We start from the raw sequence: 16,590 nt of genomic DNA, 5'->3' as shown, positions 1-16,590 counted from the left end.
TTCCAAGTAATACTTGAAACAGGAAGTAGTTGTGACATAAAAGCACTGGCTGTGGAATCAAGAAAATGTGTATCCTAGTCCCACCAATGACATGCATTGTGTGACTCAAGGAAGGTCATTAAACCTCTCAAAACTTCTATTCAACTCTGAAAGTGTAATTTGCAAAATAACTATTAACCACTTTGTGAGAGGTAGCTTCTTTATCTGGTAGAATTCTCTATATTAAAGAAATCACAGACCTCACCTCCCCCTAAACAAACAAAAAATTGGGAAATAAAGCAATGAAGTGGATCATTAGCTGAGTTTTACACCTCTTTGTCATTTGGAAATTTTTATTTTAATGAAACTAAATATCACAATTTGAGTGTAGCTCAAAAGTCAAAAGGAAATATATGTATTTAACATATTACTTTTAAATCTGTACTGTTGGTTGAATACAATGTCATTTTTCTCTAGTCTTCCTTTCTCTGTAATTTCTTTGATAGCATGTTGTGTTTTTGTCCTTTGTTCTGGAAGAGGACCATGACATCAGGGAGGTGATGCCATGACATGCAAGTGGATTGGATTAAAGTGAGGGAGGGGTGTGTAAAGTCAGCTACCTCACTTTCTCTTCTTAAGCCATCTTGGTCCAGTGGTAAGATATAGATCAGGATAACTGGAGGTAGCACAGGATACAGTGAGGGACCTTTGCCTTTTCAAGCTAAGGTCTTTAACAGGTCTCAGCAGTGATTAAGGCTTAATTAGAAATGAGGCAGAGAATGACCTCTTTCATTTAGTAAAATAATAATAATAATAATAACAATGATAATATGGGAGGGAAAGACCCTCAGGGTTTCTGGCCAAAACAGAAAACAATTTCTATTTACATTCACTCTGAGCCAATCTGGGCCCAAACAATGACCAAGAAGAGCTTGGCCTGGGACCTATTGTTGGACAACCAATGAGAAGGCAGGTCTTTAAGAAAGAAAGAAAAAACAAAACAAAACAAAACAAAAAACAATTGGATCAGATTTGTTTTTACATCAGTGGACTTCCCTTTAACTGGACATATTTGTTTTCTACATACTCCTTCAATGTTTTGCATTCTGTGACTTTTCAAAAACATCTGTAATTTTAACAATAACATTTATAGTGTGCTTTAAGGTTTGTAAAGTTGTTTATATATTTCATATCATTTTATCCTCACAACAGTCCTGGAAGATAGGTGCTATTATTATGCCCATTTTATAGATGAGAAACCTGAGACAAATAGAGGTCAAGTGGTTTGCCCAGAGTCACACAGCTAGTATTTGAGGCAGAATTTAAACCCAGGTTTTCTTGGTTCCATGTTCAGAATTCTTTCCACTTTTCTACCTAAGTACTTCTGTTTTCGTGAGGTCATTGGCCAGTTTCTTTCATGTCCTGAAACTTTCATTCCCAAAAGCTGAGAACCTAAGGAAACAAAGCACAAGTACTTACTTAGAATTAAGTGAATTATTATCAAAGGGAGAATGGAAAAGTGGGATAGATAAACCTGAGATTGGTATTTGTAGACTAAGTCTGAAGTGGATTCTCCTCCATGCCAAATCAACAGTTTGCCACATCAGGACATAAATTAAAAGTGGCTTGTGTCACCATAAGGGCACTTTTTCTTTCTAAAATTCTATGCAAAATTTTACTTAAATTATATTAAAGATTTCTTTCCAATAATTTGATATTTTTTCCTTCCTTCAGATATTTATAAGAATATCATTCAAAGCCATCTTAATTCCAGAACCTGCAGAAAAGATTCCCTTTGTCTATTTTGGTTTGGTTCAGATGTTCTTCTTTGCTTTGAGTTCTGTAGGGTCATGTCTCTTTCCCCATTTCTGCCCTATCCTCCAATGCCAGACCAGAGAACTGAAGAACAAAGGGACAGGTCACCAGACAAGGATACTATGTATGTGGGGGCTGTGCAGAAGTCCACTAAATCTGAGAGAAAAAGAAAAGTGCCCAGCAGGGGTCAGTTCTGACCAACAAAATTGGTCAGCTATGGTAGAAACCTAGGCTAGTGAATCTGTGAGGATGCCAACATGGGAAGAGATTGAAATAACCAAAGATTCCTGGAAAAAGAAGTCCCAAAGACTTTGAACATAAAGAGATAAGTCAACAAGAAAAACTGTAGCAACAGATGGAAATGAGACTTCTGAATCTAGTAAACAAGTTCAGGCATCTATGAATAAATACTGAAAAAATAAAGGAAAATAATCCAACACTTCATAAGACAGAGGACCCTGCAGAAGCCATGTTCTCCTTGGCTTTTCCTGAGTGCTTTAAAAGTAAAGAGAATTATAAGAGCAGAATGTATGTCCTACACAGCAAAAATAATGAGCAGAATAGAAAAATGCTAATCTACAATGACAAGCCTCAAAAAAGAAATAAAAGAGAGAACAATAGACTGGGAGTAGAAATACATAGAAGTGAAGTACAACCTAGAAGAAGAGAACAAATAAACAATAATTAAAAAAGGACATTTGCTCATTATGCTAGCAAAACATACTGATCTCAAAGATAGGATGAGCAGAAACAATTTAAGGATCATAGGTCTCCCAGAAAAACACAAAAGAACAAAAAAATCTTAATACTATAATGAAGAAAATAATATGAGAAGTGTCAGAATTTCTGAACATAGAAAATAAAATTCTAAAAATAGAAATGAATAAGTAAGTTAAAAAGAGAATAAAATTCCAATTGAAAGAATTCACAGATTTCAGGGGAAAAAGAGTACAAACTCAAAGACGCATAGTGGTTAAATCCAACAATTCAATTCAAAAACAATAAGTTCTATAAACCATCAGGAGAAGCCTTCAAATACAAAAAAAAAGACATTCAAATAATGCAAGATTATTCTGCACCCCCTAGAAAAAGAAGGAAATGGAATAATGTATTACAAAAAGAAATGGGACTCAGGATGCAACACAAGGTGACCTATCCTTGTAAATCTGAGTTTAACCATACAGGATAAAAGATGAATGGTCCAATAATAATAAAAAAAAAAAAGATTTTGAAACATTTTTAGAAAGAAAACCAGAACTGAAGAGATTATTTCTTTATCAAACACCCAGATAATAGAAATGCAGGAGGAGTGAACAAATGAAACCAGCAAGGACAGCAACAGGAACAAAGTGTCAACAGAGAGACCATTAGGAGACGTCTTTCTAAATGTAAACAAGGAGACAGCGGTGAAGGCAGGAATATGGTAGAGATACCAGTGAAGAGGTGAACAGGAGGCATTATGGAGAGAATCTGGTGACACTCTGCTTATAAGTGAATGCTTCTTCTGTGGGATTACATTAAAACGTGAAAGGGTACATAAAAGGGGAGGAAGAGAGCAGAGAGATAGAGACAAGTGAGTGATGTGCCCAGGTCAAATCTAGGGCTAGCAGTGAGGGGAAGGTAAGATCTGTGGTCTGAGAAAGAGAAGAGCCTACAGAGGAGGGAGTAAGGACAAAGGGAAAATATTGAAAAGTGGGGGAAAGGAAGGAGACCTGATTTTGAAAGTGGAAGGGAATTCCACTGATGAATGATTTGATGTGTGCAGGGAGATGAGGACCTTATACTGGATGTGATTTGAGAGATTTGGTGCTTGAAAAGTCTACTTGTCCTGGGAGGGAGGGAGTTGGAACCCTTGGGGGCAATTGACACTTGGAGGAGTGGGAGAGCATGTACACAAGGAGGAGATTTCTAGGCAAATGTAGGGGGGAAAATGTCCACAAAAGAAGTTATAGATCAGTGTGTGGGGGGGGGGGGTTACCCTAAGAAAGTGTTCCTCTCTGACACCTTCAATAATTAGGATTATTCTAAGACTGAGGCACAATGGAATGGGAAATCCTAGGAATAAATCTTACAAGGCAGTGGCAGAAAGTGGCTAAAGGAGAGAGCCTAGAATGGATACCTTGGAATCTTTAATTATACAAAGACTACAGAAACCAGATGCTTATAGCTGTCATAAATCTGAGAAGAGGGTCTAGAGTAAACAGAAAGAGAAGATGGATAAGGAATAGAGTGCAGAAAAAGAGAGTGGGTAAGAAATGTGTTTTTAAGTAATATTTTATTTTTCCCAATTACATCTAAAGATAATGTTTACATTCTTTTTTTTCCTATTTTGAGTTCCAAATTTTCTCCCTCCTCTCCTCTCCCCCACCCTCAGATGGTAAACAATTTGATATAGATTATACGTATGCAATTATGCAAGACATGTTTCCATATTAGTCATGTTGTGAAAGACACAAACCGAAAGAAAAAATAAACCAAGAAAAAATAAAGAGACTGAAAAATAGTATGGTTCAATCTGAATTCAGATTCCATTGGTTCTTTCTCTGGATGTGGATAGCATTTTTCATGAGTCCTTTGGAATTGTCTTGGATCATTATATTGCTAACAGTAACTAAGTCATTCACAGCTGATCGTTGTACAATATTGCTGTTACTGTGTGTGTTCTCTGGTTCTGTTAACTTCACTTTGCATCAGTTCGTGTAAGTTCAGTTTTTTTTCCCTGAAATCAGCATGCTTGTCATTTCTTATTTCACAATAGTATTCCCTTACAATCGTATACCACAATTTGTTCAGCCACTCTTCAATTGATGGGCATTCCCTCAATTACTAATTCTTTGCCACCACAAAAAGAGCTATTATAAATATTTTTGTACAAATAGGTCCTTTTTCCTTTTTGATCAAGAGATATGTTCTTAATTAAATAAAAAATAAAGGTGATTATAAAAGATAAAATAGAAAGTTTTCATTTCCTAAAACAGAAACACTTCTACACAGATAACATTAATGCATATAAAATAAGAAGGGAAGTGGTCAAATGGAGAAAAAAAATCTTTCTATCAAATTTCTTTGATGATGGTTTAGTACTATATACGTATAGTATATATGTATGTATGCATGCATGTATATATATGCATTTTTATACAGAGATATACACATATATGACTAACAGGCATTCCTTAATAGATAAATCACAAAAAAGCTACCAAAAAATTCTCAAAAAAAACCTGCAAAGTATTCACAACCACGTGAAAAAATACTTCAAATTACTAACAATAAGAGAAATACAAATCAAAACAGTCCTGAGGTATTACCTCACACCCTACAAATTAGCAAAAATAATAAAAAATGACAACAGTGTTGGAGGGGTTGTGGAAAGATGGGCACACTGATACGTTGTTTATGAAGTTGCAAAATGGTACAGCTATTTTGGAAAGCAATTTGGAATTGTGCAAATAATGTAACTAAAATCTCTATACCCTGTGAACTAGAGACTTCATTACTGGGCTTATACTCAAAAGAAGCTATCAATAAGAAAAAAGTTCCCATATACTCCAAAATATTTATAGTAGCATTTTATTGTTATTAAACATTCTTAAAAAAATTAAAAATTGAAAACAAAGTAGATGGTCATCAGTTGAGGAATGACTAAATAAATTATGATACATGAATGTGATGGAATAGTATTGTGATGATTACAAAAAAAAGCAGTCATAGTGATCAGTTGTAGTGTAATTTTTTCCTCTCTAAAAATACTATCTGTCATATGGAATGGTTCTCTGGGAGGGGCAAGAGTAAGGGAGGGATAAATGGGAAGGGATGTAAGAAACAGAAAATCTCAATTGTAAACTTGTTTTAAAAGTTAATTTATATATGTGTGTGTATGTGTGTATACATTTATGTAATTAGGAACTATTTAACAAAATAAAAATACAATAAAACAAAGTTAATATTAGTATGTAGTTTTCAAAGTCAGTATACAGCCTGCAAGGATCCTTATGAACAATTCAGTGGCTTGTATTTCTGTTTGAGTTTGACATCACTGCTTTTTCACATGGTGATTTCATCAGCTCCATGGATTCAACTATTATCTCTATGAATATGATTCTTAGATTTATTTGTTCAGCCCCAACTTCTCTCCTGAGCTCCCGTTTCACATCACCAGCTGCCTACTGAACATCTTGAGCTGAATTTCTTGTAGACGTCTTAAGCTAAATGTGTCTAAATCTAAATTCATCTTTCCCCCAAACTGTCTACTCTTCCCAACTTTCCTGTAACTGTCCAATGTACTGCCATCCTCCCAGTCACTCAGGCTCACAATCTGCTTGTCATTCTCAGCTCCTCATTTCTCTTTCACACACACCCTCCATATCTAATGTTACCTCGACCTACGATTTCTCCTTTCAGTCTGATTTTTCCTTTGAGAGCATCTCTCTTATATGCCCACTTCTTTCCTCTGATGTTGCTTACCACTCTGGTGCAGGCCCTTGTAACAGTTAAAATTAAGGTAAACTGAAACTCAAAGTTCCAAGCACCATCAATTTTTTTAGTAAAGCAGAAATTTACCAGTAAATGAGATCTCAGCTTCTTCAGCAAAACTAAGACACTAAATGAGAGGAACAGCTCTCTTTTACAGTTTTGAGGAGCACAGAACAAAGAACAGGACTTTGCAGGTGGGGCAACAAGTCATGATTGGTTAAAAGAGCTCACCATCATGAATGGCAAAATCAGTATGACTAATTACACAGCCAAGGTGTGGGGAACAATAGGATTGTCAAAAATTGGAAATGAGGGTCACAGGGGTGGAGAACCTGGGGCCTCAAGGCTACATGTGGCCCTCTAGGTCCTCAAGTGTGTCCCTTTGACTGAATCCAAACTTCACAGAGCAAATCCCCTTAATAAAAGGATTTGTTCTGTAAAACTTGCACTCAGTCAAAAGGCCCCACCCAGGGACTTGGAGAAGGCCACATGTGGTCCCGAGGCTCCAGGTTCCCCACCCCTGGGACTCTAGCAACAACCCCATCCTTCCCTCCTTTGACAAAGAAATGTTCATTGTTTGAGTTCACCTGCAAAGTTAGACATAGTGGACCAGAGTTCTTTGGATAAAAATCCAGACTTCTTCAACACAAGAATAGAACAGTGACTAATAAGTGAACTGGATTTCTAAACTTAACTCAATACAGGTCAGCTGAATTCTGAACTAAGTTCAGAGACAAATAACCATGACTTAGGTAGATACAGGACAAAATCCATGAACTATAAATAGGATCAATTAAAAGACATACAGAATCAATCTGATCATTTCACCCTCATCGTCCCTCACTTGGGACTATTAAAGTAGCCTGCTGCTTGTTTTCCCAGCTTCTAGTCTCTCCCAATCCAGTCTATCCTTCATACAGCTATCAACCAGATCTTACTAAACTCCATGGCTATTTTCTTTAAGATCAAATATGAAATTCTTCATGTTGCTTTTAAGTCCCTTCGTAATATGGCCCCCTCCTCCTTGTACAGACTTTACAACATACTCCCCTCAATGCACTGTATGATCTCGTCACTCTGGCCTCTTTGAGGTTCTCCATCTCCACCTCAGTGTCTTCACTGACTATCTCCAGTGTTTGAAACTGTCTCTCTCATCTCCATCTCTTAGCTTCCTTGGATTCTTTCAAGGCTCACCTAAAGTCCCATCTTCTGTAAGAAGCAATTCCCATTCCCCCTTAATGCTAGTACCTTCCTCTGTTGGTTATCTCCAATTTGTTCTGTCTACATCATGTTTGCACATAGTAGTCTGCATGTTGTTTCCCTCATTGGACTGTGAGCTCCTTGAAAGCAGGGTTTTGTTTTTATGGGGTTTTTTTGGTTTGTTTTTTGTCTTTCTTTACATCTCCAGAGCTGAGCAAACAAAGAGAAGGACTTTATGAGAAGAAAGTAAGGAAGGAGTGCATTCCAGGCTTGTGGCATGGACCAAAACGTCACAGAGATCAAAGATGGAATGTTAATTTGTTGAATACAAAGGTCATTTGACTGAATCTCAAAGTACAAGAGAGGATGTAATGTCTAATAAGGCTTGAAAGTATGGTTTGAGGCCAAATTATGAAGGACTTTAAAAGCTAACCAGAGGAGTTTATATTTTGTCCTAGAAATAGAAAGCAAATGGAATTGATTGAATAGGGGAGTGCCATGGTCATATCTGGACTTAGGAAAATCACTTTGGCATTAGTGTGTTGGATGACCTGGAGCAGTGAGAAACTTGAGGTAGAGAGATTAATTAGGAAGCTGTTGCAATAATCTAGTCAAGAGGTAATAATGTCCTGGACTGAGATGGCATCTGTGCAAGTAAAAATAAAAAGATTCAAATGTAAGGAAGTGTGTTGTGGAGGTAGAAACAAAACCTGAAAGCTATTTCTGCTAACTGGTAGACTCATAGCTTTGTTGTTCTGTAATATGTGCTCTGGGGAAGTATTGTGTGGCTGAGCAGATTCAATAGAGAGTACTTTCTCTAAGATCCAAAGATATCCTTCATGAGAGAGAAGTTCTATGTAATTTCAATTAAGTATCAGTAATGAGAATGAGAAGTGGTGATTCAAGTATTTTCAATGAACACTCCATCTCCCCAATTATCAAATTTTGGCTATTTATATTTATGTATACTTATCTAGGACATGTGCTGTTAAGTACATAAATAAGAATATAACATTGGCAGATCCTCATTACACTCTCTGGATTCTATATCCAAAGAATCCCGTATTTATTCCATTCAGTCTTTTTCTTTATTTCTGGCCTACTCATATTTTATCATTTTAAAATTTTTTTAAGGTTGGGGGGTGGAATATGGAATTATTTGATTCTTTTAAAAAAGAAATAATGTTTACAGATGCTCTAATGGTAATTTTGGTTTATTATGTGTCTGTCTTTTTTTATTTCCAGGCAGTGGCTCAAATCTGAAGATATTCAAAGAATTTCTCTGCTTTTCTATAACAAAACACTGGAGAAAGAAGTAAGCTATTTTCACTTTAAACCCAAATGTTTTTTCTGAAATGTTAAAGTCATTTTTAAAAGTCTTTCTGAGGTTTCTTTTCAAGTTATTTGCATGTGGCCTTAAAACTACAGCTAAATATGTCAGAATCGTTCTTGGCTTTTCCTTTCATTCCCCCATGAATGTATTTTTGTTACCATAGGAGACCTGATTTCTTTTACTTTGCATGCCACAATCCACTCTATACTCCATGCACATATTGCAAATGATGTTGGCAACAGATGTTTCAGATACTTGTGTCAAGCTAAAGGGCTAAGGGCAAATATATGTTTTTTTTAAATTTTCTTGGGAAAAAAATTTAAAACAGAACATCAACTTCTTGGTAATACATCTGTAGTTTGCTTAAAAAAGAAAAAATCATTGGATTTAAAACACATTCACTGTTTTGGAAAAAAATAAATGTAGTTCACATCCAGCGCCTTTCTTAAGAGGATTTAGAAAATGGAAATTTTTAACCTTTGTTGGGTCTTACTGATTTCTAATTGTGATCCCAAAACTGAAAAGTTTACTTAGCATAAATAAACAGGTAAAATTTTCTTTATATTTTTCTATGCTAAAACTTAACATAGCTGCTTGTGAATACTTGCAATAACTAGAAGAGCATTAGGAGCAGGGTGCGTGGGGGGGGCTGGGATGGAGGCTATTCCCTTTCCTAGTTGAACTTTATTTCATTTTGTCTCCTGATATTTTTTGTTTCTGGTTGACCTAGAAAAGGGGGTAATAGGAAATTATAATTTCCATCCTTAAGCCATTTAATTACAGCCTTGACTCACAAGGCTCCTATAAAAGTTCAAAAGCTATGATACAGAGCTCCAATGTAGCAAAACATGCATTAAAATGAAAATTCACTTGAAATAATTATCTTTGCTATCTCACAGACATTGGCCAAAATTTGGTATGGAATATCAGCATCTCTGCCAAAGTGTTCTCACAAGAAAATATTTTTGTGTCTTTGTGGCCAGAAAAATCATCTTATACTCTTCTGATCACATTGTTTTGACTTTTGATCATTTATAGTATTGTTATGTATATTTGTCCTCATTTACAATTTGCTTAGGTAATATTAGCCCTAAAACAATTGTAATATATATGAACAATTAGGTGTTGTTGTTTTTTTAAGATGATACTGGGTTAGACCAAGTTGGGTCTAACAGTTCTTTTCCTTCTTGGTAGACAGTAACATTTTAAAAATTATTTTAACAAGCATTTTACTGTTAATTCCTATGGATATCTCTGTACAAACTACTTAAGAATTTAAACAGGTAGAAGTGTAATCTGATGTATGTGGATTAATCATATTTAAATAATTATGCTAATATAGCTCCTTTATTAGCACACAAATTCTTCTGGACTTTCAATGACACTTTTCATTAAAATGTGCTAGTAACACTTGGCTAATATATACCTATATATGTACCACCAAGTTAAGATCCTGAAGTTTTTGGGGGTTCTCAGGGAAGGATTCAAATCTTAATGTCTCTTTCTAATTCTATTTCTAAGCACTCTTGCCAGATATATGAGTTAATAATGATGGTGGTTAAAAATAATAGTAAGCAGTCATATAAAGATTCTCAAAGTTTTAAAAGCACTTTGTATACATTACCTCATTTGAACCTCATAAAAACTCAATTATTATGAAGACACAAAAAAGATTGAGAGGAGGCTATATTAGCTGTACTCTGAATTGATCACTGTCATATCTCCTTATAAATTTCATAAGTATATATACACATCCACCTAGAATGTTGAAAAAGGAATACATAAATGTTGCAAATTATCTTTTTAAATGTAATATGGTAAGGTGTCTGTAAGAGTCTAATCACAGTGAATATTGAAAGTGTCACAAAGATATTTCTTACCATTTTTACTCTAGAGAACTTATATGTATGTTTTTTAATCTTTTAACTCTCATTCCCTGATGCACAGCATAAACAGCACTAGTGAGTATGCCCTTCCAGATCATGTTAAAAGCAATATGAATGCCCTGCTGGGAGGTCCAGACTAATTGGAATTCAAAGAGCAGTGGCAGAGCTGTGGACAAGTTAAATAGGCCATTTTACTTTTTAAGGATCAGAAGATTCGTCAAATCAAAGTGCATAGTGAATCTCTCTTTCTTAAACTATATTGGCTACCCCGGTAGAGAACAACATCTTACTCATAGAAGGAACTCATGCCACTAAGTGGCATCAAGAGATATCTAGAGACGAACTTTTTTTTAATCTCCTTTTTTTCTGAATGAGTGATTTCACTGGTGTGAGAAATTTCCAGTGGAAAAAGTTTCTCCCTGATATAGGTTGCTCTGTAATTTACAGTGACTGGTTCACCAAAAGATTTGATGACTTTACAGAGTGACACGGACACTATGTGTTAGGGAAAGGACTTGAACCTGTCTCCTCCTGCCTTCAAACCTAGCCTGCTGTCCATGACACCATTCCCTAGACAGTATACCAAAGTCTAAAAGTCTATATAGCCAGGCTTTGAGTAGTAAATTCATAAAAGAATTTGACATTTTGGGGATGGCCCAGATGTTTGCAGTTAACTTATTGTCCCCTAAAACTTCTTCATTTTCTCAGGCCAGCTCTTTACTCTTCCAAAGAGAAACTCAATGATACACAGGAAGGACTTTGAACAGTTATAGAGACAAGAATTAAGGCTCTCTGATATGTCTCCTTTACAATGCACAGGAGAAAACAGGCATGACAGAGTTAGACGTCAGATAACTAGTGTTAATTGACACTGAGGTGAACACTGTAGTTACTTTATTTTTGTCATTATCTCTCCTTCAAGTCAGTGATGTATGTCCTAAGCACAAATTAGGCTGATGGATTTTTATATGCCCCTCTACCTTAAGAAGCTCATTAATGACTTCTATTTTTTTTCTAGTACAGAGCAACCACATTACCTGCATTCAAGTATTACGTGACTTGTGCTTGCCTCATCTTCTTTGGCATCTTTATTGTGCAGATACTAGTATTACCAAAGTAAGTATGTGTGACTGTGTCTTTTTTTTTCTTAATTAAAGTCTGTATCTATTTTACACTGATCTTTAATGGACAACTCTAGGGCCCAGATTGTATGACATCAGAAACATATTGTACTAAAGCAATCAAATGAATATCTTAACATGACAATTGAGGATTCATCCAAAAAGTTTGATATTAAAGAAATAGTAGTAAGGAAGACATAAAACTGACTCCATTGCTTTCACTTCTGGGCATATTTTAAGAGTTCAGTCATCTCTTTTGATCCCCTATTGCTAGAGGGTCAACTCCAGTGAAAGTAATAGGATCATAGAGTTAGCTTATTAACCATTGACTCCAACCGCTTCATTTTTCATTTTAAGAGACTTGTCTATTGTCACATGGTAAGTGAGTAAATTCTTGAAGCTGAATCTGAAGTCAGGTCTTTTTGACTCTGAACTTAGTGCTGAGTCTACTGATTCACCCAACTGCATAGCTAGCTAAATATAGAAACAAAAAAATCTAGAGTGTTGGGTTTTTTTAGGATAGACATATTTCACTATAATAAAGGAATGAAACCTATCCTGGTCACTTTCCTTCTGAACCATCAATGCTATTATGATTTCCTCATTCATATCCTCTATTTAACTGTGGCTATGAGTAGGGATTGGAGGTAAGTTATGGAAGACAGAGAATCAATAAACTATTAGAATTTCATGGATACAATCTTATTTTTCCTGATGATTTTTTTCATTGACACTTTGTTGCAAAATTGTCTTTATGCTTTCTACCTTCTTTCCTATCTCCTCAAATGAAGAATAATGTTTGAGTTCTTTTATGACATGTGATTCCACCTCATTTTGATAGAAGGCAGAAAAGAAATGAAAACATAAAATATAGAGGTTGTATTCCTTCCAATTGTTGGAGACTAGGAAGAAGCTTTAGGAGAAGAAGCTTTATCCTCTAATTTGTTTTAATGTCAAAAACACAAAATCAATTGAAAATGAACCACACCAAGGCCAGACACATAATCCAACAAAGATTTTATTCTAATTATGCAAATTATAGATCCACACATTTATGGGTTTTGCGTGAGTGTTACCCCCATCAACAAGGGAAAATAACTACAATTGTCAGAACATTTTATGGAATTTCTGGACATATCCTGGAAGATAGATGAGTCACAGTTCCCAGAACATTTTGCTTTCTAAACAATTTCAATTGCTGGCATTATACAAGGTCATTTTGCTACTAGAGATCTTTGTTCAATGCAGTTAATCTCGCTCTACTTTCTCACATCCCTTATCTATATAGATTTTTGTTTTGGAAAGCAAAGCAAATTGCAAGTCAAATTAAACTTGTTGGTACAGTCAATGACAGGTGTGTAATATGTACTTCTGAGGTTCTGGTATGTTTGGTTTCAGGCATAAGTTAAGCTGACTTGGAAGAAGTGCTTCTTTTCAGTGGGATTTTTCCTCTTTGTTTTGAACCATCCCTGAAGCTAATAGATGGAAGAAAAAGCATTTATTGTGCTTCTTGACTTGACTAAGCACTGGTAATACAAATATAAAAAGTGAAATCTGCCCTCATGGAGCTTACCTTGTAATGGGGGAGACACCATACATACAGGGAGCATTTGTTCAATAGAGTCACAGGGAGGGTAAGTTGATCAATAGTGTAATGAATTGACATAGTCATTTCAGAAGAAATGGTACTATTGATTTAATGATTATTAGCTAAGAGAAAGAGATGGAAAAGTGGAGGGGGGTACAGTAAATTGTTTCTCATTCAGCACTATTCCCTACTCAATTAAGGACTTCCAGTGTAGGAGATCTAAAATTGAGTAGATTAATTTCTCAGGGAAAATGGCATATCACTACAAGGTCCAATGCAGGGGAAATTTGTTCAGGTGGGAAGAGAGAAGACTACAGAGTTAGAGAAGATGGTAAAATGGTCCAGGTAGATGACTGGATGGCTGCATGCTATGTGAAGCAAGGTATGGAGGCCAAGTCGATATATGGGCTAAGTTTTGTTGTTGCTGTTGTTGTTCAGTTGTTTTGGTTGTGTCTGACTCTTCATGATGCAATTTAGGGTTTTCTTGGCAAAGATAATGGAATAGTTTGCCATTTCCTTCTCTAGCTAATTTTACAGATGAGGAAACTGAAGTAAGCAGGGTTAAGTGATTTGCCCAGGGTCCCACAGCTAGTAAGTATATGAGGCCAAATTTGAACTCAGGAGGATATCTTCCTGACTCCAGGGCTGTTGGTCTATCCACTGTACCACATAGCTGTACCACGTAAATTATTCAATCTTCAATCAAGTCTGCTTGTCAAGTCCCAGGCTGAGAACTCCAAAGTTGAGAAAATTATTTTCTCCAAGGATTAAAACATGGGCTAAGAACTTTGAAAAATGCTATTAAAATCTTTGTTCTTCTTTGTTCCTCTTTGCCCTCTTTGTCCCAATGAAGGGATCATTACAAAATTCTTCCCAACTCCACCCCTACACATGTATATGTAATAAAGAATTTTATATATGTATGTGAAATAAAAGGGTTTTTGTGAGCATTTGCTAAAATCTGGCATTGGTTTACCTACTTTTTGTAGTGCTTCTTCTGTTAATCACAGAATATTAAAACCTAAAGGCACGTGAGAGATCAACTAATCCAAATCCCTTATTTTCCAGTGGAGGAAACTGAAACTTAGGTAAAGGAAGTTAAAGAAGTTGATAGCAGGCAGGACCAGAGCCTGGGTCTCACGACTCTGAGGTCAGTGCTCTTTTCTCAGTGCTCAACCAGCAATGTAGTCAGCAGGGAAACAAAGACAATTTGGTCTCTGCCAGATCCTCTGAGTTGCTTGACTTCATGTCAAGTTCTTTGTACTTTAGGAAATTTTCCATGTTTGAATTTAAACTGTTTTGACAATTAAGTTGCATTTTCTTGGATTTTCTCAATTATCTATATTCTCCTACATTAAAGGAGAATTTAAAAAGGAGAATAAAGACAGAATAAAGGAGCAGAGAAGACAGGATAATGTGGTTATTTTTATAAAAGGTATTCAAAGACAGAAGTTTATTGCTGATAGATTGTTTAAGTTCAGAAATTCTGAACTTTAGTAAGGCCAAAAGTAATCTAATATCCACTCTAAGACTAGTACCAATATGGTCAGTGGAGGAACAGCAGGCTAAGTAAGGAGGGGTAACTGGGACAGGCCAGAAAAATGAAGTAAGTTAAAGTATCCTTGGGATCCAGCCTATGAGTTGGAAGTACACTTCCAGTCTAGTTGGGATAGAGAAAAGAAAAAAGAAACAAAAAAAGAAAGAAACAAAGAAAGGAAAGGGAAGGAAAGAAGGAAGGCAAGAAAGAAGGAAAAAGAAGGAAGAAAGGGAAGGAGGGAAGGATGAAAAGAAATCTGTTAAATAAAATAAATCTTTAATGGCAAAATTATAACTATTGGCAGTCCTCTGGGGGCAATATTTGTGAGTAGGGATAACTTCTTAGAGTCTCTTAAATGAGCCATTTTATATCTGTCTTTGTAAACTAATCTTAATTTTAGTATCTGTATACATGTACACATAGTGTTTTGTGTTTCCCATTTCAGCTTTTTTTTCTTTTCTCAATTCTGATGCTTATTTCTTATCAGCAAAGTCATTAATGAATGGGAATTATGTGGAAAAAGCAAAAAATCTTCTAGACATAAATGTAGTGTTGAATTTTGATTACTTTCACTTTTTTCCTATTTGCCAAGCTAAATACATTATCTGAACCCATGCGTGGATAATTGCAAAAACAATTATGATTTATAGTTATTGATAATTTTTATTGTCTTGTATATTTCATAAACTCAAGTTGGACTTAGAACAATTATATTATGCTTATGAAAAATGGGAATGTACTGTTATCCTCAAAGAAATGCATTGGTGACTAATAAACACTTCATTTCACTTGGATTTTTTTCCTATTTTCAACTCACTCTTTAAACAGTTCTTTTTCTTTGGGTGTTCTTGTTCAGGCTCTGGTTGGACTAGATGGCCTCTGAAGTCTCTTTCAGCTCTGAGATACTGTGGTATCATTTCAGATACCTTACTGCCATGACTATAATACCTCATACTAGAAAGATGGAAGGGTATTAATTTCTCACTACTTATAGAAGGGCAAAATTATTTTCTTATGGAGTTGAGCAACTGATAACTGTCTTTTAGGTATTTGTCACTTATTCATACTTGGTGGAACCAAGTTTAAATAGCAGTAAAAGACAAAATTAAGTTTAAATCACAGCTTGCAACCTCAGTAGAAATGAAGAACTAGATACAGTAATATTTGGAAAAGAACCTTCCAAGGTATCTTATCAGATTCAGCACGTATCTCTGGAGGCTGCTTTCAGCAGAAATACCCTGTAGTTGTAATTGAAAATTTAATCAAACTTTAATCCACTCCTCTTACCCTCCACAGGGATTCTGATTGGGCAGCTAATCGCAATACATTCTCTTCTTATAACTAGAAAAAATATACCCTGAGTGGCAATAAAAGTTGATTCTCATTTTTGTTTTTCTAGGCCTTCTTAACCCAATAAAGTTAAAGGAAACTCCCTCTCCCTATAAAAGTAAATTCTAATCCCAGGTTAAGCAGATTGTTGTAAAAATTGGAACAGATATGACAGCCAAAGAACTTCAAGTCTGTAAATTTATATCTTGAGTATTAAAAAGAAAGAGAAAGAGAAAGAGAGAGACAGACAGAGAGAGAGAGACAAAAAGAGAGAGGAAAGAAGGAAGGAAGGAAGGAAGGAAGGAAGGAAGGAAGGAAGGAAGGAA

The 16,590-nt window shown here is 35.5% G+C and overlaps 1 protein-coding gene across 1 annotated transcript in view; it reads left to right on the top strand.

The window, feature by feature from the left end:
- ADCY2 (adenylate cyclase 2) overlaps nt 1–16,590 on the top strand; it is a 562,787-nt gene that overhangs the window by 438,705 nt on the left and 107,492 nt on the right. The window contains exons 13-14 of the mRNA XM_027868958.1: nt 8,716–8,785; nt 11,708–11,805. Coding sequence (XP_027724759.1) covers nt 8,716–8,785; nt 11,708–11,805 — 168 coding nt within the window. The remainder of the gene's footprint in view (nt 1–8,715; nt 8,786–11,707; nt 11,806–16,590) is intronic.

Source organism: Vombatus ursinus, unplaced genomic scaffold, assembly GCF_900497805.2.
Source record: "Vombatus ursinus unplaced genomic scaffold, bare-nosed wombat genome assembly UNPS02014791.1, whole genome shotgun sequence".
In the NCBI taxonomy this organism is placed as follows: domain Eukaryota; kingdom Metazoa; phylum Chordata; class Mammalia; order Diprotodontia; family Vombatidae; genus Vombatus; species Vombatus ursinus.
This window is presented reverse-complemented; position numbering and strand designations above follow the sequence as displayed.